Here is a 20,384-nt window from a genome sequence, read left to right on the forward strand (position 1 = left end):
CAGACCTCATGACTAGACCATGGCACCAAGTATCACAGTCTCACAGTATCACCAAGGTTGGAAGAGACCTCGAGGATCATCGAGTCCAACCTGTCACCACAGACCTCAGCAAGGCCAACCTGCCACCCAACACCTCATGACTACTAAACCATGGCACCAAGTGCCACATCCTATCCCCTCTAGAACACCTCCAGGGATGGTAACTCCACCACCTCCCTGGGCAGCACATCCCAATGATGAATGACTCTCTCAGTGAAGAACTTTCTCCTCACCTCCAGCCTAAACTTCCCCTGGTGCAGCTTGAGACTGTGTCCTCTTGTTCTGGTGCTGTTCAATCTGTTACAAGTATCCTTTATGACTAAAGCAGCAACAGATGCTTCATGTGCCATGGTTTAGATGGTGTTGGGTGATAGGTTGAGACTGGATGATCTCAAAGGTCTTTTCTAACCTGGTTAATTCAGTGTTCTGTATCTTCACATTACTATGCTGCCATAGTAAAACCTCCAGCATGCTCTTGTCCTGTTCAGGTCTCTGCTTTCAGTTAGATTCTGATGTAATGGCAAAGGAAAATGTAACTCCCCCACTGTTTACTTTCAGTGGTCACTGCAGGCCATGCTCACCTCTTTACAGAGCGTCCTAGGGACCATTATCTTCAGGATGCGACATATTCGTGCCACAAACACTCTGTCCACCGCCGCCCGCTCCTTCTTTCCCTCCTTCTGCTGCACACAGGACAGGAAGAGGGGTGAGACACTGTGTCACTCAAATGCTGATGTGCTATCTTCCTTACCCAAGTTACCTACAGCTACCTCTCTACAGCCTCTGCAGCCTGTTCCTGCAGTGTAAGGCTTGCTCAGAGAAGTGAAAGGAACCAGAAGGACTGGGAAAGCGTGCCCCCACAGCTAACAGACACCCCAAGGCAAAGAACCAAGCAACCAGAACAAACTGCACTGAGAAGAACTTGCCAGGACCCACAGGAGTATTTATTGCAGACCTACACACCTGGTACCTATCTGTATGCATTAAAACAGCCACAGGATGAACCTGATTCCTCCATTCCTTTGACCAATGCAAGCCTGAAAGCCTAAGTCAAACCACAGTGGCCCCATGGCCATCATTCTGCCCCAAAGGAAACCACAACTATGAAACTGAAGTGTTAAAAAAGCACATGAAAGTTACTAAAAACACATCACAGGGAAAAACAGATTACCTCATTGCTCTGCAGGGTTTGCTTTCCACTTCTTCTGCTGTAGGAGAGAAAAGAAAGTGTTTTGCTTGTTATTAATGCCTGTTTCTGTCTTGAAGATCCACACTGAAGCCACACAAAGGCAAGCTTGGTACAGCAGCTCTACCTATTTCTGGCACAGCAGTGTAGGGTCTCCCCAGCAGGGCCACCTAGGACATCCAACTTGGCTGCTGCTTGTATACAATGTGAAGAAACCTTCCCTCTCTTCAGCATTCAGTTTCACACAGGGAGATGGAGATGGAGATGGAGATGGAGATGGAGATGGAGATGGAGATGGAGATGGAGATGGAGATGGAGATGGAGATGGAGATGGAGATGGAGATGGAGATGGAGATGGAGATGGAGAGGATGGGATGGGATGGGATAGCATAGGATGGGATAGGATAGGATGGGATGGGATAGCATAGGATGGGATAGACCTTCAAGATCATCGCTTCCAACCTATCATCCAACACCACCTAATCAACTAACCCATGGCACCAAGCACCCCATCAAGTCTCCTCCTGAACACCTCCAGTGATGATGACTCCACCACCTCCCCAGGCAGCCCATTCCAATGGCCAATCACTCTCTCTGTGTAAAACTTCCTCCTGACCTCCAGCCTAAACCTCCCCTGGTGCAGCCTGAGAAGTCTTTCATCCCCCAGTTGTGCTTTACCTGGGCACCTGTATCACAAACTCTGGTGGGTTTGTGTTTCTCACACACACTTTGCAAGCCTGGCTACATAGTTCCACCAACCAAAACTTGAGTCTGCAGTCCTGGAGTTTCAGCAATCCAAGCAACCCAACTTCCATCATCTTTCACCCTAATTACATTGGAATGGGCTGCCTGGGGAGGTGGTGGAGTCACCATAACTGGAGGTGTTCAGAAGGAGACTTGATGGGGTGCTTGGTGCCATGGGTTAGTTGATTAGGTGGTGTTGGGTGATAGGTTGGACTTGATGATCTTGAAGGTCTCTTCCAAACTGGTCTATTCTATTCTATTCTGCAAACCAAATCAGTTTGGCTTGTGGCTGACTTTCAGATAACACACCTTACTACATAGAAAGATTACTTCAGATGCCATGAAAAGAAGCTCCTGCAAAGCTGTGCATTGGAAGGGGAGCTAGCTTTAACTCTGTCCTTCTCATTTCCTCTGCATCCCTATGAAGCAATTAAAGCATTTATCAGCTAGTGCTGAAGACACTCTAAAGCACAACACTGCTCCTCTTCCTCCCCTTTCCAGACAGGCAAGCTGACACAGCAGCTCACTTGTTTTCTGAGCATTCCTGTGTCAGGTGAGCTCACACAGCTGTTGGCAGGGCTTGCATGTTTACAGACTTCAGAAGCAACAGCTAACCACATGGAATTGTAACTTACTCTCTGAACCCTCTTATTAAAACGTGGAGAGCAGGCTGGCTGAAAGCCACAACACTGAGACACTTTGGAGGCAGCAGCCAGGAAATGCCAGGGAAACAGAAACTGGGAAAGGCACTGCCCCTGCCTGCCTCATCAGAACAGCTGCAGACTGCCCCACGACCAGGGATCCTGCATCACTGTAAAGGGAAATGTGCTTCACAGAGCTGCAAACAAAGTGCCAAGGATGAGGCCAGGCCCATTCTGGTTATGATGATCAGAAAGATGTGTGAGTGCCACTGTCCAATGAAGAGAAACAATCAGCATGGAAGGAAGAAGCAAGGCAGAAGGGGAACATGAGAGAAGAAGGGAGAAATGCCAGTTTAACAAGAACTTAATTAAAGGTAATGGTGGGAGGGAAGCCTGAGAGAAGAGAGAAATCCTGCAAGACTACTTGTGCAAGAGACAGAACTGAGAGCCTGAAGGGCATCTGAGCACAGCCCAGGGGAGAAACAACTTCATAAAAGATCAGAACAGACACAGCCCCTATTACAAGAGGGATCTGGAGGTGCTGGAAGGTGTCCAGAGAAGGGCCACAAGGATGATCAGAGGGCTGGAGCACCTCTCCTATGAGGACAGACTGAAGGAGTTGGGGCTGTTCAGTCTGCAGAAGAGAAGGCTCCGAGGTGACCTCATTGTGGCCTTCCAGGATCTGAAGGGGGCTACAAGAAGGCTGGGGAGGGACTGCTCAGGATCTCAGGTAGTGCTAGGAGTAGGGGGAATGGAATGAAGCTGGAGGTGGGGAGATTCAGGCTGGAGGTGAGGAGGAAGCTCTTCCCCATGAGAGTGGTGAAGCCCTGGAATGGGTTGTCCAGGGAGGTGGTTGAGGCCCCGTCCCTGGAGGTGTTTAAGCCCAGGCTGGATGAGGCTCTGGGCAGCCTGATCTAGTGTGGGGTGTCCCTGCCCATGGCAGGGGGGTTGGAACTAGATGATCCTTGTGGTCCCTTCCAACCCTGACTGATACTATGACACTAAGACTTCATCAAGTCATGACAAAAGCATGTGTGTGGAAATGGCAACCATGTGCAGAGCCTAAGTAAGAGTCTCCTTAGGGACCACATCCCCATGTCAGAGAGGCAACTGTGACTGGCACAAACAGCTCTCAACACATCCTGTGTGATGTCTCAGACTACTAAAGCCTGGCCTGTTTTTAACAGGGGTCCTTGAGTGTGGATCAGCCCAGGCATGCCTGGTGTGAAATCAGGGGGAAGGGCAGCACTCTTGGTGCCAGTAAGCTGTAATCAAACTGTGTGGGCATTCCCCAGACGGCTCAGGGCTGGCTGCTGCAGAAGGGGGAAGCATGCTGCTCTTCCAGCTATGCTACAGGAACTCCAAGCCTTGCTGCTTCAAGGCTGGGCAACGTCTGAAGCCCCAACACTTACAACACACAACTAGTCCAGCTTTAAAGGCACCAGAAGTGAACACATTAAACACTAATGCATTAAGAAGATGAGGCCCACAAGGATCCTGGCAGCTGAACACCTCGGATGCATTTATTTACAAGCTGCTTTTTCCCCCTGCAGTAACTGCTGAGAGAAATTCAGCAGCTGAAGCTGCTGGTCAGACCTGAAACTGAGTATGCACTAAAAAGAGTCTTGAAGAAAGAGTGACTTTGTGTGTGAGCAGGGTCTCACATCACTGCCTCCTGTCTGCCCCCAGTGTTTTGTTTTCTTTGCAGATGACACCAAGCTGGGGGCAGGAGTTGATCTGCTGGAGGGTAGAGAGGCTCTGCAAAAGGACCTCGACAGGCTGGACAGATGGGCAGGAGATTGAACACATCCAAGTGCCAGGTGCTGCACATTGGCCACAACAACCCCATGCAGTGCTACAGGCTGGGGTCAGAGTGGCTGAGAGCAGCCAGGCAGAGAGGGACCTGGGGGTGCTGGTTGACGGTAGGCTGAACATGAGCCTGCAGTGTGCCCAGGCAGCCAAGAGGGCCAATGGCATCCTGGCCTGCATCAGGAACAGTATAGCCAGCAGGAGCAGGGAGGTCATTCTGCCCCTGTACACTGCACTGGTTAGGCCACACCTTGAGTCCTGTGTCCAGTTCTGGGCTCCCCAGTTTAGGAAAGATGTTGAGAGGCTGGAGCGTGTCCAGAGAAGGGCAACAATGCTGGGGAGGGGTTTGGAGCACAGCCCTGTGAGGAGAGGCTGAGGGAGCTGGGGTTGCTTAGCCTGGAGAAGAGGAGACTCAGGGGAGACTTTATTGCTCTCTACAACTCCCTGAAAGGAGGTTGTAGACAGGCAGAGGTTGGTCTCTTCTCCCAGGCAACCAGCACCAGAACAAGAGGACACAGTCTCAGGCTGCACCAGGGGAGGTCTAGGCTAGAGGTGAGAAAGTTCTTCACCAAGAGAGTCATTAGCCATTGGAATGGGCTGCCTGGGGAGGTGGTGGAGTCACCATCACTGGAGCTGTTCAGGAGGAGACTTGATGGGGTGCTTGGTGCCCTGGTTTAGTTGATTAGGTGGTGTTGGATGATAGGTTGGACACAATGATCTTGAAGGTCTCTTCCAACCTGGTTTATTCTATTCCATTCCATTCCATTTGATTTTAGAGAGTTAAAATGAGGATTATTTGTCAATTCAAACCCTAATAAGAAGCTTTAAGTGCTTTGTTCTAACAGCCCCAAAGAGCTCCAACTAACACTTCAATAATGGATCAATGCTCTATGCAAGTGTGGGTTACCTACAAACTCCAACCAAACCAACCCCCTCAAACTGTTGTTACTTTCTTTAAGTGAAATAATTTTGCTTGCAGTGGAAGACTGTGCTGTGTTGTACCTCTAGCTGGAAGAAAAGCTTCTGCTTCCTGCAGACATTTTCCTCCTCAAGAGCCTGTTCTGCCAGTCTGACAGCTGCTGGCACTGCTCCAGGCTCAATTCTCCTGCTGTGGAAGTTTTGTGTTGGAATCCTGGTGGTGTTCTCACAGAATCTGGACTCTCAATTAGTCAGCAAGAGCACAACAAGACTCTCTGCTTCCAGCAGACACCTCTAGCACTGGGAAGCTCTCTTACTGTTCCAGACCTCTCATTTACTTCATGCTTTAGCTTCCTAAGCCATACTGGGGAAGGAGGGGAAGTGCTTCACAGGATCAGTCAGGGATGGAATGGGATGGAATGGGATGGAATGGACCAGGTTGGAAGAGACCTTCAAGATCATCATGTCCAACCTATCATCCAACACCACCTAAACAACTAACCCATGGCACCAAGCACCCCATCAAGTCTCCTCCTGAACACCTCCAGGGATGGTGACTCCACCACCTCCCCAGGCAGCCCATTCCAATGGCCAATCACTCTCTCTGTATAGAACTTCTTCCTCACATCCAGCCTAAACCTCCCCTGGCACAGCTTGAGACTGTGTCCTCTTGTTCTGGTGCTGGCTGCCTGGGAGAAGAGATCAACCTCTGCCTGTCTACAGCCTCCCATCAGGTAGTTGTAGAGAGTGATAAGGTCTCCCCTGAGCCTCCTCTTCTCTAGGCTAATCAACCCCAGCTCCCTCAGCCTCCCCTCACAGGGCTGTGCTCCAGACCCCTCCCCAGCTTTGTTGCCCTTCTCTGGACACGCTCCAGCAAGTCAACCTCCTTCCTAAACTGAGGGGCCCAGAACTTGACACAGGACTCAAGGTGTGGCCTAACCAGTGCAGTGTACAGGGGCAGAATGACCTCCCTGTGCCTGCTGGCCACACTGTTCCTGATGCAGGCCAGGATGCCATTGGCCCTCCTGGCTGCCTGGGCACACTGCAGGCTCATGTTCAGCCTACCATCAACCAGCACCCCCAGGTCCCTCTCTGCCTGGCTGCTCTCAGCCACTCTGACCCCAGCCTGTAGTACTGTATGGTTGGAAGGGACCACAAGGATCATCTAGTTCCAACCCCCCTGCCATGGGCAGGGACACCCCACACTAGATCAGGCTGGCCAGAGCCTCCTCCAGTCTGGTCTGAATCACCTCCTTGATGTCCTCACTTGGTACTGCAAGCAAATCCCCTGGTGTATGGCCATCTCTGAGCAGCACAGTGTAAGGACTGCCTGGAACAGAAACATAAGGCCATCTCTTACTGTAGTGATTGCCCTGTCCCCTCATCCTGTTTGAATTAAACAGTGGGGTTTATTCCCATAGGCATGCCTGACCTGGTGAGGCAGTAGGGTAACAGCTCTGACACAGCTCAGGTCAATACTCAGTGCTTATTCAACATGCCTGCTGCACCTGTAGAAGCTACAACTGAACTGCAAGAGCTCTGCTTTTACCCTTCAGCATACAGTCCTGGTGTGAGTTAGACCAGAGCTAACTGTTCAGTGATTTCACTTTTCAGCTCAGCCTCTAAGCAGCTGCACCCCCTGAAATGGACAGCATGTGCTCACAGGCTGCTTCCAGCAGGGACAGTGCTCCATGCTGCCAGCTAATGTGGGGGTGCAGAGTAAAAGGCAGCATCTCCACAGAGCAGAGACCCTACACTGACCAGAAAGGTACTCCATACTCCATGTTATAGAGTCCTGTGTCCAGTTCTGGGCTCCTCAGTGTAAGAAGGACACTGAGACACTTGAAGGTGTCCAGAGGAGGGCAACAAGGCTGGGGAGAGGCCTCGAGCACAGCCCTGTGAGGAGAGGCTGAGGGAGCTGGGGTTGTTTAGCCTGGAGAAGAGGAGGCTCAGGGGAGACCTCATTGCTCTCTACTACCTGAAGGGAGGTTGTAGACAGGAAGGGGTTGGTCTCTTCTCTCTAGCAACCAGCACCAGAACAAGAGGACACAGTCTCAAGCTGCACCAGGGGAAGTTCAGGCTGGAGGTGAGGAGAAAGTTCTTCACTGAGAGAGTCATTTGCCATTGGAATGTGCTGCCCAGGGAGGTGGTGGAGTCACCATCCCTGGAGGTGTTCAAGAGGGGATTGGATGTGGCACTTGGTGCCATGGTCTAGTCATGAGGTCTGTGGTGACAGGTTGGACTGGATGATCCTTGAGGTCTCTTCCAACCTTGGTGAGACTGTGACACTGTGATGTCATACTCCACATAAAGCTGGGGGATCACAAGGGTCAAGCCCTCTTCCCTTATGCAATGGCCAGTGTCCAGGAAGGACTCTCTCTGGTCTGCCTCCAATCCCAACACTTGAGCACTTCAATCTCTTTCTAGACTCCAGCTCCTGAATCCAGACCTCATCTGCCCCGAGTCCAGCCTGTGACTTCTGCCACAGCAACAGTGGAAACAGAGCCTGAGTGCCATGGAGGGGGCTGGGTTTGATATTGGGGTTTGCAAATGTTTTGTTATTTTCATCAGTGTAGCTCTAGTCTTCTTTTCCAGTGCACATCTCTCCCTCCCTTGTTCCCTCTCTCTTCCCCTTGGGGAAGGGAGAAATGCTAATAGAGAGCAGCTTCAATTGATGGCCAGCTCAGGCATGACCCTTGGCATGTAGCTACTCTCACTTCATAGTATCACAGTATCAGTCAGGGCTGGAAGGGACCACAAGAATCAGCTAGTTCCAACCCCCCTGCCATGGGCAGGGACACCCCACACTAGATCAGCCTGGACAGAGCCTCATCCAGCCTGGGCTTAAACACCTCCAGGGGCAGGGCCCCAACCACCTCCCTGCACAACCCATTCCAGGGCTTCACCACTCTCATGGGGAACTTCCTCCTCACCTCCAGCCTCAATCTCCCCACCTCCAGCTTCAGTCCATTCCCCCTAGTCCTATCACTACCTGAGATCCTGAGCAGTCCCTCCCCAGCCTTCCTGTAGCCCCCTTCAGATACTGGAAGGCCACAATGAGGTCACCTGGGAGCCTTCTCTTCTCCAGACTGAACAGCCCCAACTCCTTCAGTCTGTCCTCATAGGAGAGGTGCTCCAGCCCTCTGATCATCCTCGTGGCCCTTCTCTGGACACCTTCCAGCACCTCCAGATCCCTCTTGTCATAGGGGCTCCAGAACTGGAGGCAGTACTCCAGGTGAGGTCTCCCCAGAGCTGAGCAGAGGGTGAGGATCTCCTCCCTTGCCCTGCTGGCCACACTTCTCCTGATGCAGCCCAGGATCTGATTGGCTTTGCGGGCTGCAAGTGCACACTGAGAGCTCCTGGTGAGCTTCTCCTCCCCCAGCACCCCGAAGTCTCTCTCCTCAGGGCTGCTTTCCAGCCAGTCACTGCCCAGCCTGGATTTGTGCCTGGGACTGCCTCCACCCAGATGCAGGACCCTGCCCTTGGTCTTGTTGAACCTCAGGAGGTTGGCTTGTGCCCATCTCTCCAGCCTGTCCAGGTCCCTCTGGATGGTTGATGGGTTGGACACAATGATCTTGAAGGTCTCTTCCAACCTGGTCTATTCTCTTCTATTCTATAAGCCAAAGTATTCAAGATGCAATAACTGAAGGCACTGGTGGATAACACACACTTTTCTTCCACATAACATCCTCCTTCTCCTGGGCTGTGAGCAGCACTCAAACTGCCTTTGCTTTTCAAACCTTAGCCATGTGCTTAGAGCAGGGAGTTATTTTTCCAGACAGCTTTGACACTCAGCAACCCAACAAGTGGAGACCAAGCCACTCCTTTCCGTGCACATACCTTTCACAGTTTTGACAAACACTTCTTTCTCTTTACTGAGGTCTTTCTCTTCTATCAGAATCCCATGGAAAATGCACCCAAACCTGCCTTAATAATAATAATAGGCCAGGTTGGAAGAGACCTTCAAGATCATCGCGTCCAACCCATCAACCAATCCAACACCACCTAAACAACTAACCCATGGCATCCCAACTTGAGGACAATTCCACACCATTTCAGTCTGCAAGTAAATGCTAGTCACAGCACTCAGGTCTTTGGGTTTAGCCTTCTTTATCCCAGTGAAGCGACCCTCTTCAAAGAGGATGTGACAAGGATGGCTACTCAGGAAGTATCACTCTCAACACTCCTGAAGAAACTCAGACAAGTCTTCAAGAGGCCACTGAGTCGAGCTGCTGCCATGTCTCGGGAGCACTAGTTCTGTGTTACTTACTAGCAAACTGGACAGAGCTAAAGTTTACAGTCTTGCTGAACAAGGTTCAGAGCTAGGAATAAGAAGCTGCAGGTGAAGAGAGCTAAGCAGGACCTGTAGCTTAATGACAGAGGCAGGGGAGGTAAGAGTTTGACAACGTGTTTAAGAGCAACAAGAACACTGCACACTTGAGCTCATGCTGCCTTCCCTCTGCACAGGAGGAGAAGTGGATTTTGTTCAACCCAGTGGAAAGGAAGAATATCTGGTTGAGGGTTACATGGAGTTTTCCAAGCAACCTTAGTGTGCACACACCTTGCATTCCAGAAGGGCACTGGGCAGTTTCCTGCCTTTAAGAAGTACAGTATCACAGTCTCACAGTATCACCAAGGTTGGAAGAGACCTCGAGGATCATCCAGTCCAACCTGTCTCCACAGGCCTCAGGACTAGACCATGGCACCAAGTGCCACATCCAATCCCCCCTTGAACACCTCCAGGGATGAGGACTCCACCACCTCCCTGGGCAGCACATTTCAATGGCTAACAACTCTCTCAGTGAAGAATTTTCTCCTCACCTCCAGCCTAAACCTCCCCTGGCACAGCCTGAGACTGTGTCCTCTTGTCCCTCAAAGCACACTCGCAGGTAGACACAGCTCCACACTGCATTCCCTGCACAGAGCAACAGAGAGCAGAAGCACAGCTACAGCAGGGAGCTCATTCTGCCCCTGTACACTGCATTGGTTAGGCCACACCTCGAGTCCTGTGTCCAGTGCTGGGCCTCTCAGTTTAGGAAGGAGGTTGACTTGCTGGAGCATGGCCAGAGAAGGGCAACAAAGTTGGCGAAGGGTCTGGAGCACAGCCCTGTGAGGAGAGGCTGAGGGAGCTGGGGTTGCTTAGCCTGGAGAAGAGGAGGCTCAGGGGTGACCTTATTGCCCTCAACAACTACCTGAAGGGAGGTTGTAGACAGGCAGAGGTTGGTCTCTTCTCCCAGGCAGCCAGCACCAGAACAAGAGGACACAGTCTCAGGCTGCGCCAGGGGAGGTTTAGGCTGGAGGTGAGGAAGAAGTTCTACACAGAGAGAGTGATTGCCCATTGGAATGGGCTGCCTGGGGAGGTGGTGGAGTCACCATCACTGGAGGTGTTCAGGAGGAGACTTGATGGGGTGCTTGGTGCCATGGGTTAGTTGTTTAGGTGGTGTTGGATTGCTTGATAGGTTGGACATGATGATCTTGAAGGTCTCTTCCAACCTGGTCTATTCTATTCTATTCAATTCTATTCTATCCTATCCTACTTCAGGTCAAGGGCAGTAACCTTTCCCAGCAGCCTGGGCACGGTCCAGAGGCATGTCCATTTATGCAACACAACCTGAGCACACACAGAAGCCAAGAGCACAAGGTCTTGGCCCTGGGCCGGGGGCCAGTTACAGCACAAGCAAAAATACTGTGAGGGGAATGCACTCAGGGGAGCAAGAAGGGATCTCTGAGAAGGTCACAGCCAGCCATGTCACTCTGCATTGCTCTGCACTGATAGAGCTCATCAAATTTGAGAAGGCAACAAAGCAGAACTGTTGTAGAAGAAATTCTGGGTTCTCACAGGAGTCTGCTTCTCATCACCAAAGTCACAGGGACAGAAACTAAACCTTTTACCACAGGCTTGTGCTCTGGCCCGGGCTGTGGCTCTGGCTCTCCCTCACAGGCCACAGAGAAACAAGGACCTCTAGCTGCTTTCCTGCAAAATGGAAAACAAGAGAGTTTCACACTGTCACACTGCCTCCAGAGCCTGGCTTGGACAACAAGCAATTTAGGCAACTTAGTAAGAAACCACTCATTAACCACCCAGGCTTAAAACAAAGGCAGTCTTCATCTAAGGAGTAGAGCTGAGTCAGCTGAGTCAGCTGGTTTCTCCTGCATCTTCCAGCTCAAGGCAGATTTTCTGAGCCCCAGGCAGGTTTCTGCGCAGGATTAGACTTTAGGAGCATTCTCTAGTGATCCTGTTTGTGTTTCTCAGGGTTTTGGTTGGGTTGGAGGTTTGGGTTGGGGTTGGTTGTTTCATTTGGTTGGGGTTGTTGTTTGGTGTGTGTGTTTGTTTGAATGTTATACACACAGAGCAAGCAGTGGACTCCACAGAGAGAGCTGTTAGCCATTGGGATGTGCTGCCCAGGGGGGTGCTGGAGTCACCATCCCTGGAGGTGTCCAAGAAGGGATTGGATGTGGCACTTGGTGCCATGGTTTAGTTGTCAGGAGGTGTTGGGTGACAGCTTGGACTTGATGACCTTTGAGGTCTCTTCCAACCTCACTGATTCCATGACTCTGTGAACAGCCACAAGAACATTCTGGATGAAGCTACCTTAATGTAGTTGCATGGAGATGTCTTTGGACACCTGACACTTTTCACCAGGCAGCACAAGTTCACTTCAGAGCTTCTGCACACATGGAAGCAGCCTCTTCATCTGCAGCAACACAATGTCACCCTCCTCAAACAGTCACGGGGCACTTAACCAGAGCAGGTCTCTTCACGTGAGGGGCACTCAAGGCTCACCCAAACATCTTCAGAAGCCAAGGGACAGGAGGCAAATAAGGAAGAATATCACAGATACACAAAGCTGCTTCAAGGTACAGCTGCCACGTGTGATGGAGTTCAAGCTCCTGTGTTACCCTTGGAAGCTCCTCCAAAGGCAGGAAGTCTTTGATCACACTTGTATCCATCACAGCCAACCTGCAGGTCCACAGCAGTCCCATCCACAGCATCAGCAGAACAGCTACCACCACTGGCAGAAGAAAACTGCTGAGAAGCCCAGGGACAGGCAGATGAATGCATTAGGTCATCTGTAACCTAGGATGACCTGTGCAAAAACCCTCTTTGACCCACAGTGTCAACAACTCTGTTGACTTCCCTTAACCAAAGGTGACTTCCCCCTTGCTGAGGTGTGTCTAACCTCTAAGAGACCCAGGAGCACACTGCCCTTCCTTCCTGCATTTCTTTCTCTCCACAGGAGGGACACACAGAGAGGCTGAGGGAGCTGGGGTTGTTTGGCCTGGAGAAGAGGAGGCTCAGGGGAGACCTCATTGCTCTCTACAACTACCTGAAGGGTGGTTGTGCCCAGGTGGGGGTTGGTCTCTTCTCCCAGGCAACCAGCACCAGGACAAGAGGACACAGTCTCAAGCTGTGCCAGGGGAAGTTTAGGCTGGAGGTGAGGAGAAAGTTCTTCACCGAGAGTCATTCGTCATTGGGATGTGCTGCCCAGGGAGGTGGTGGAGTCGCCATCCCTGGAGGTGTTCAGGAGGGGATTGGATGTGGCACTTGGTGCCATGGTCTAGTCATGGGGTCTGTGGTGACAGGTTGGACTCGATGATCCTCGAGGTCTCTTCCAACCTTGGTGATACTGTGAAGTTTCTGTGAAGTTCCAACCCCCCTGCCATGGGCAGGGACACCCCACACTAGATCAGGCTGCCCAGAGCCTCATCCAGCCTGGGCTTAAACACCTCCAGGGACGGGGCCTCAACCACCTCCCTGCACAACCCATTCCAGGGTTTCACCACTCTCATGGGGAAGAACTTCCTCCTCACCTCCAGCCTCAATCTCCCCACCTCCAGCTTCATTCCATGCCCCCTACTCCTAGCACTACCTGAGATCCTGAGCAGTCCCTCCCCAGCCTTCCTGTAGGCCCCCTTCAGATACTGGAAGGCCACAATGAGGTCACCTGGGAGCCTTCTCTTCTCCAGACTGAACAGCCCCAACTCCTTCAGTCTGTCCTCACAGGAGAGGTGCTCCAGCCCTCTGCTCATCCTCCTGGCCCTTCTTTGGACACCTTCCAGCACCTCCAGATCCCTCTTGTCATAGGGGCTCCAGAACTGGAGGCAGTACTCCAGGTGGGGTCTCAGCAGAGCTGAGCAGAGGGGGAGAATCACCTCCCTTGCCCTGCTGGCCACACTTCTCCTGCTGCAGCCCAGGATCTGATTGGCTTTGCGGGCTGCAAGTGCACACTGAGAGCTCCTGGTGAGCTTCTCCTCCACCAGCACCCCCAAGTCTCTCTCCTCAGGGCTGCTTTCCAGCCAGTCACTGCCCGGCCTGGATTTGTGCCTGGGATTGCCTCAACCCAGATGCAGGACCCTGCCCTTGGTCTTGTTGAACCTCATGAGGTTGGCTTGTGCCCACCTCTCCAGCCTGTCCAGGTCCCTCTGGATGGCCTCCCTTCCCTCCAGCTGTCTGCTGCACCACACAGCTTGGTGTCATCAGCAAACTTGCTGAGGGTGCACTCAATGCCACTGTCCATGGCACCCACAAAGATGTTGAACACGACAGGTCCCAGGACTGATCCCTGAGGGACTCTGCTTGTCCCTGGCCTCCACTGGGACATGGAGCCATTGACAGCCACTCTTTGGGTGCGGCCATCAAGCCAGTTCCTTATCCATCTAGTGGTCCACCCATCACACCCATGTGTCACCAGTTTGGAGACCAGGATGTGGTGGGGACAGTGTTGAAGGCTTTGCACAGGGCTGGGGAAGCAACATCAGTTGCTCTCCCCTCAGCTATTGATGTTGTCACCTGTGCAGAGAAGGCCACCAGGTTGGTCAGGCAGGATTTGCCCTTGGCTGACTGCTCCCAATCACCTCTTCACTATTCTTCTGAGCCAGTAGTGCCTCCAGGAGGATCTGCTCCATGATCTTTCCAGGCACAGAGGTGAGACTGCCTGGCCTGGAGTTCCCTGGTTCCTCCTGCTTACCCTTTTTGCAGATGGGGGTAGTGTTTCCACTGTCCCAGTCTGTGGGGACTGCCCCAGACTGCCAGGACACTGCCAAGCAGCGCTGGAGGCCCTGCTGATTGCAGGGACTGCCCACGATGGCCTGAGTCAGGATGGTTTGCTCCTCTCTGCTCACCCAAGACAATGTTGTCTCTCAGGCAACTTCTTATGACCCTGAAAAGCACAACTGAAGTCCTAACTGCATTTACACTAACAGCTTTCACCACCCCACGAAGAAACAAAGCCTTCCCCAGCCAACAGCCTTCACTCCCGTTGAGGTAGCAGGGAAGGCTGTGAGCAAACAGCTCTGTTTGTAGCTCTAAGTTACTGTAAGCAAACACTTCTGTGCCCTTCTGTTTGGGGGAGTACCACAGAAAACTGAGGCTGAAATACACTGTGATAATACCACTGTGAAGTGATAATGCAAGTGATGATACCTCTCAGCGCTGCAAAACCTGATGAGGGATGTAATGGCTCTTACAGAACATCGATGACTAACCCAGGCGGCACTAATTAACTGATCTTTGACCTACTAAGGTAGGTTAGCATAACATATACAGCTTAATTATTCATACATTACTACCTGATAGGAGTTGTCCTGGACCTTGCCCCTATTGTCTGACAGCAGAAATGTAGGTGAAAGTTGCCTCTCCTCCCCACTACCCTTGCCAGAACTGATTGTCCTCTATCAGAATCACAGTCTCACAGTGTCACAGAATCACCAAGGTTGGAAGAGAACTCAAAGATCACCGAGTCCAACCATCACCACAGACCTCAGATACAGCACCAGAAGTCTGTGTATGATACATTTTTTGCTTCATGTTTAAACACACCTGGTTTGCCAAGAGAAGGCAAAGGTGTCTGCTGCTTTGCTTTGCTTTTCAACTTTGGTCAGCAGGGACACCGAACTGCTGCTGGTGTTCCAGGAGAACTTCACAGTGTCACAGAACCACCAAGGTTGGAAGAGACCTCAAAGATCATCGAGTCCAACCTGTCACCACAGACCTCAGGACTAGACCATGGCACCAAGTGCCACATCCAATCCCTTCCTGAACACCTCCAGGGATGGTGACTCCACCACCTCCCTGGGCAGCACATTCCAATGGCTAACAACTCTCTCTGGGAAGAACTTCCTCCTCACCTCCAGCCTGAACTTCCCCTGGCACAGCTTGAGACTGTGTCCTCTTGTTCTGGTGCTGGCTGCCTGGGAGAAGAGACCAACCCCCACCTGGCTACAACCACCTTTCAGGGAGTTGTAGAGAGCAGTGAGATCTCCCCTGAGCCTCCTCTTCTCCAGGCTAAACAACCCCAGCTCCCTCAGCCTCTCCTCACAGGGCTGTGCTCAAGGCCTCTCCCCAGCCTTGTTTCATAGTTTCATTCAGGGTTGGAAGGGACCACAAGCATCATCTAGTTCCAACCCCCCTGCCATGGGCAGGGACACCCCACACTAGATCAGGCTGCCCAGAGCCTCATCCAGCCTGCTCTTAAACACCTCCAGGGACGGGGCCTTGACCACCTCCCTGGACAACCCATTCCAGGGTTTCACCACTCTCATGGGGAAGAACCTCCTCCTCACATCCAGCCTGAATCTCCCCACCTCCAGCTTCATTCCATTCTCCCTAGTCCTATCACTACCTGAGATCTTGAGAAGTCCTTCCCCAGCCTTCCTGTAGGCCCCCTTCAGATCCTGGAAGGCCACAATGAGGTCACCTGGGAGCCTTCTCTTCTGCAGACTGAACAGCCCCAACTCCTTCAGTCTGTCCTCATAGGAGAGGTGCTCCAGCCCTCTGATCATCCTCATGGCCCTGCTCTGGACACCTTCCAGCACCTCCACATCTCTCTTGTCATAGGGGCTCCAGAACTGGACACAGTACTGCAGGTGGGGTCTCACCAGGGCTGAGTAGAGGGGGAGGATCACCTCCCTCGACCTGCTAGCCACACTTCTGATGCAGCCCATGCGGGCTGCAAGTGCACACTGAGAGCTCATGTTGAGCTTCTCCTCCCCCAGCACCCCCAAGTCTCTCTCCTCAGGGCTACTTTCCAGCCAGTCACTGCCCAGCCTGGATTTGTGCCTGGGATTGCCTCTCTGTTGCCCTTCTCTGGACACCTTCAAGTGTCTCGATGTCCTTCCTAAACTGAGGGGCCCCGAACTGGACACAGGACTCAAAAACTTCAAAGCAGCACACAAAATAAGCCAGGAAACAGTTACACTATTCTGTCTTGTTTCACTGGAGTATCTCATGTAGAACATAAAGTGTATATATGTAAGTATAAATAGTTAAGTGTGCCTCCTTAAACTGTGCAAGGAAGGAAGAAGTTGTGCAGGTGATTCACATCTGCACTGGAACAGTTTCATGGTCCACTTGAAGGTTCAGCCCCAGCATCCTGCTGTTTATACTCCAAGTCTGCAACATTCCTCTTTCCCCTCAGGAAGCCCCCAAACCAGAATGTCATCTCCCAAAAGCCAGCAAGGTAAAATGCATCCCACACAGATCTGACACACAATCTCCAAGTGTTACACACCAAGGTCAACACAGGAATTCTTCCAGCCTACCTAGCCTGCCAAGTGAACCTCTCCTACAGAGGAGTAAGGAAAAGGATTCAGGATAATCACACCCTTCCAATTTCTCCCTCTTCCCAGGGGTGCAGAGAGAAATGAAGCACAGAAATCAGAGGGCAGGCTAGGCCCTGGGAGTTACCATCACTGCTGCATAAAGGTTTACCACTTGTTATGGTATGTCAGCACCACACACTAGCATGAGCATGGAGGAGCTACAGCTCTGGCAGGATGACAATCCTCCCCAGAAGCAAGCTGTGATTTACATCAGCTACAAAGCATTAAGAAATGAATGATACATGAACTAACGAGATTACAGGAGGATGAGGCAATGGTAATCAGTGGATGCTTCTGTCTTGGCTGGTGGTATAGGCAACATTGCTTACCTACTGCCTAGCCTTGACAGGTAGCATTCTGTAAGGCTCCTGGCAAGGCTTGCCTCACAGGGAAACATGGAGAGTGGAACGAAGACAAGTGGGCAAAAACCACCCTCACAAATAGCCTTCAAAGCAGCAGCAGCAGCAGCAGCACAGCTGTTATCAAAACCATTTCACAGTATCACTAAGTTTGGAAGAGACCTCAAAGGTCATCGAGTTCATGTGGCACGTTAGAGGTTTGGAATCTGTGGCCACAGGACACTGCCAGTAGGAAGCAAGATCCAAGCCATGGAGGAACTCAAAAGCCTAAGAACCCAGGCAAACACAAGTGGAACAACCAAGCCTGCAAGCATGCTACTTGTTGTAGCAACTTCTAGTAGACCTGAGAACCTGAAATGGCATAAGAGAGGATGGTGACAGAGGTACAGAACAAGGTTATGGGACTGCAGTACAGAGAGGAGAAAAGGGAAGGCTCAGGCCAGGCTCTCAGCTTCAACTGCTGAATCAGCTGGAACACAGTTCACAAGTTAGCTCCAGCCTCCAAATCTCACTAATCTTGTTACAGTGTTCAGACCACCTCATACTTGAGAATGCCTCAGATTTCGAGCACTGAGCCTACCACACTGGAGACTGATAAGGGAGGGACACTGCCACAGTGTCCACGCTCGCTTCCAGATGCTGGCTCTCAAGGTAACAGACTGTTAAGTCTTGCAGACCAGCATCGGGAAACCTGTAAGCAAAACAGCTCATGGGGACAACCCAGAAGCCACATTACACTCATTGCAGGGATAGGGAGATTACTCTGGACAAGCTTTGGCTTGCTCCAGCCTCCTGAATGGCACCAGCAGCACGCACCAAAGGCACTGACTGCGCTCGATCTGCACCCACACCTGGCGATGCGCTCTGATCCGAGGGTCACCTGCTCTGTGTGCTCTAGGATCACTTCTCCATGCAAGCAGAGAGAGATGTGTGGACAGCTGGGCAATTCACTCCAAAAGAATACTCTTGCCCTCAGTTAAAACACAGATGCTCCCACAGCAGCTGCAAGGCCCAGCCTCTCCCACAAACACCACCATAACACCGTGTGAAAATCCTGCACTGCCCTGTCAGTAACCTCCCTGCTCTCCGGTTTTGTACCCTTCCACACAGCCTCCCCCCTCTTCTGCAACGGTATTTCGCTAAGCCCAAGCAGAGGTGCCTGAAAAACCTCACCCCTGCCTACCAGCCGGACAGAAGGGCACATCTCAACGAGACTTTAGGGCGAGGTCTACCTCTCAGGCAAAGGTAGGAAGTGCACATAAAGCTCCTAAGGTCTTACACGTATAAAAGGAATTAGGCAAAATAAACCTGGATCGTTGCTTAATCGCAGGCTGTGCTGTTACTCAGTTAGGTTGACAGTCAGGATGCAGCACCAGGCTAAGCCTCTGAGGACTCCGTACCGGCTAACTGTGCTGCCCTGACGTGACCAGGTCAATGACCTACAACCACAGACACGTTAAAAGGGCAGAGGGACTGCTCCTGAGGTGTGCTCTGCACCTGCCGCGCTTTATGGCACCCAGCTGCCTCAGAAGAGATAAACTCATCCTAGCAGGCAGTAAGGCATCCTCGCTGACAGCCCGAGCCAGCCGTGTGCCCCCGGCTGCGTGCGGCAGCGCTACAACAACACCTGGGCTCCATCACCTCCCTGCGCAGCCAGGGCGCCCTCGGACAACAGCTCTTGGACCTCAGTTCATAGGCAAACGGAGAAAATGAATACGAAGCTTGAGCAACAAGGCAGCGGTGTCCGGACGCTCGCAGGAGCGGCACCGACCGCGCCTCAGAGAGGCGGGAGGGGGAAGCAGAAGCCACCCCCCGGCGGCAGCGGCAGGGGCTGGGTCGCCCCTCCGCCAGGCCGAGAGCCGGCGGGGGCCGCTGCGGGTGCCACCTCCCCTGCCGCCTGCCGCCCGCCGCGGCCTCCCGCCGCCCCTCCCGCCCCGCGCAGCCCAAGGCCGGGCCCTCAGCCCCGCTGGCCTCCCGCGGCCCGCTCCGCTCACCCGTACTGGGCTGCCGCCCGACGCTTGTTGAGCAGGCAGAGGAGCGCGCAGGCGGCGGCGGCGGCGCCGGCGATGGCGGAGTGGCGCGCGGTGAGGTACTTGCTGTAGGCGGCCATGGCGGGGGAGCGCCGCGGAGCCCAGCCGAGCCGAGCCGAGCCGAGCAGAGGCCAGGCGCGGGGAATGCCGGGAGGAGGCGGGCCCGCCCGGCCTCCACGCCGCCGCCTGGGAGGGCTGCCGGCAGCCGGGCAGGACTTTGCCCGGGGAGCCACGACGTGGACGGGTTGTGCAACGGGGGCAATGGTAATAAACGCCACTTCCCCCTCTCACGCCGGCGGGGAGCGGGTGAAAGGGAAGGGGCGGTTCCGCCTGCGCCGGCGGGGCCGGGGCTGCCGCCGCTGTCCGCGCCTGCAGGTCAGGCTAAGCAGCGCCGCGGCCGCACCTGCCCCCCCCGGCGCCTCGGCCGCAGCCTGCGTTTCCAGTTTGTCACCCGCGGCTTGGCACCTCCTGCCCTGCCGGACTCCGGGCGCTCCCTTCCACGGGGGCCCTTGTGCAGCCGTGCGGTGCGGTCGCCAGCGCACACGGGGATGCCGTAGCAGTGTGATATAAACATTCACGGAAGATGTAAGCGTGGAGACAACGTCTTTCGTTAGGGTCATGAGAAGAGCTGCCGAGCTTGACGTTCAGACAGACGGGGGAATGAGCTGTCCCCTGCGTACGTCCGGGAAAGCAATGCCCGCGGTGAGCAGAGCCACAGCAGGTCCAGCTGGAGATACCAGCCAGCCGTCTACAGAACCAGTTGCACTCGCACAGGTGCTTTTCCCAGCAGAGTTAATAACAACTTGAAAGTCAAGCTATGCCGGCTGAAACACTCATGTCCGTGCCACCGGATTTACATGGAACCTCCCCCTGTGGTCATGTTCTTCAGACACTGACAAGTATCTAGTTCCAGCCCCCCTGCAAAGGGGGCAAGGGCACGTTCCACTAGATTAGGTTGCCGAAAGCCCCATCTGACTCAGCCTTGAAGGACTCCCATATAACACACAGCAGCTGAATTTTAAAGGCACAGCCTGAAACTGCCCCACTGTACCTTTTA

The 20,384-nt window shown here is 52.9% G+C and overlaps 1 protein-coding gene across 2 annotated transcripts in view; it reads right to left on the reverse strand.

Annotated features, from left to right (window-relative positions):
* ABCD3 (ATP binding cassette subfamily D member 3) overlaps positions 1-19,464 on the reverse strand; it is a 51,767-nt gene extending 32,303 nt beyond the window's left edge. The window contains exons 1-3 of one of the 2 annotated variants that reach the window (XM_068166278.1): positions 19,292-19,464; positions 1,211-1,247; positions 621-719 (exon numbers count right to left, since the gene is read on the reverse strand). In XM_068166278.1, the coding sequence (XP_068022379.1) occupies positions 621-719; positions 1,211-1,247; positions 19,292-19,407 (252 nt within the window). In that variant the 5' untranslated portion in view covers positions 19,408-19,464. Of the gene's footprint in view, positions 1-620; positions 723-1,210; positions 1,248-19,291 lie in introns of both variants that reach the window. The other variant, XM_068166277.1, reaches the window with a different exon arrangement.
* Positions 19,465-20,384: the final 920 nt, after the last annotated feature.

The sequence above is a fragment of the Melanerpes formicivorus genome, unplaced genomic scaffold (genome assembly GCF_026170545.1).
Source record: "Melanerpes formicivorus ecotype bairdi unplaced genomic scaffold, bMelFor1.0.p_v2 SCAF_99, whole genome shotgun sequence".
In the NCBI taxonomy this organism is placed as follows: domain Eukaryota; kingdom Metazoa; phylum Chordata; class Aves; order Piciformes; family Picidae; genus Melanerpes; species Melanerpes formicivorus.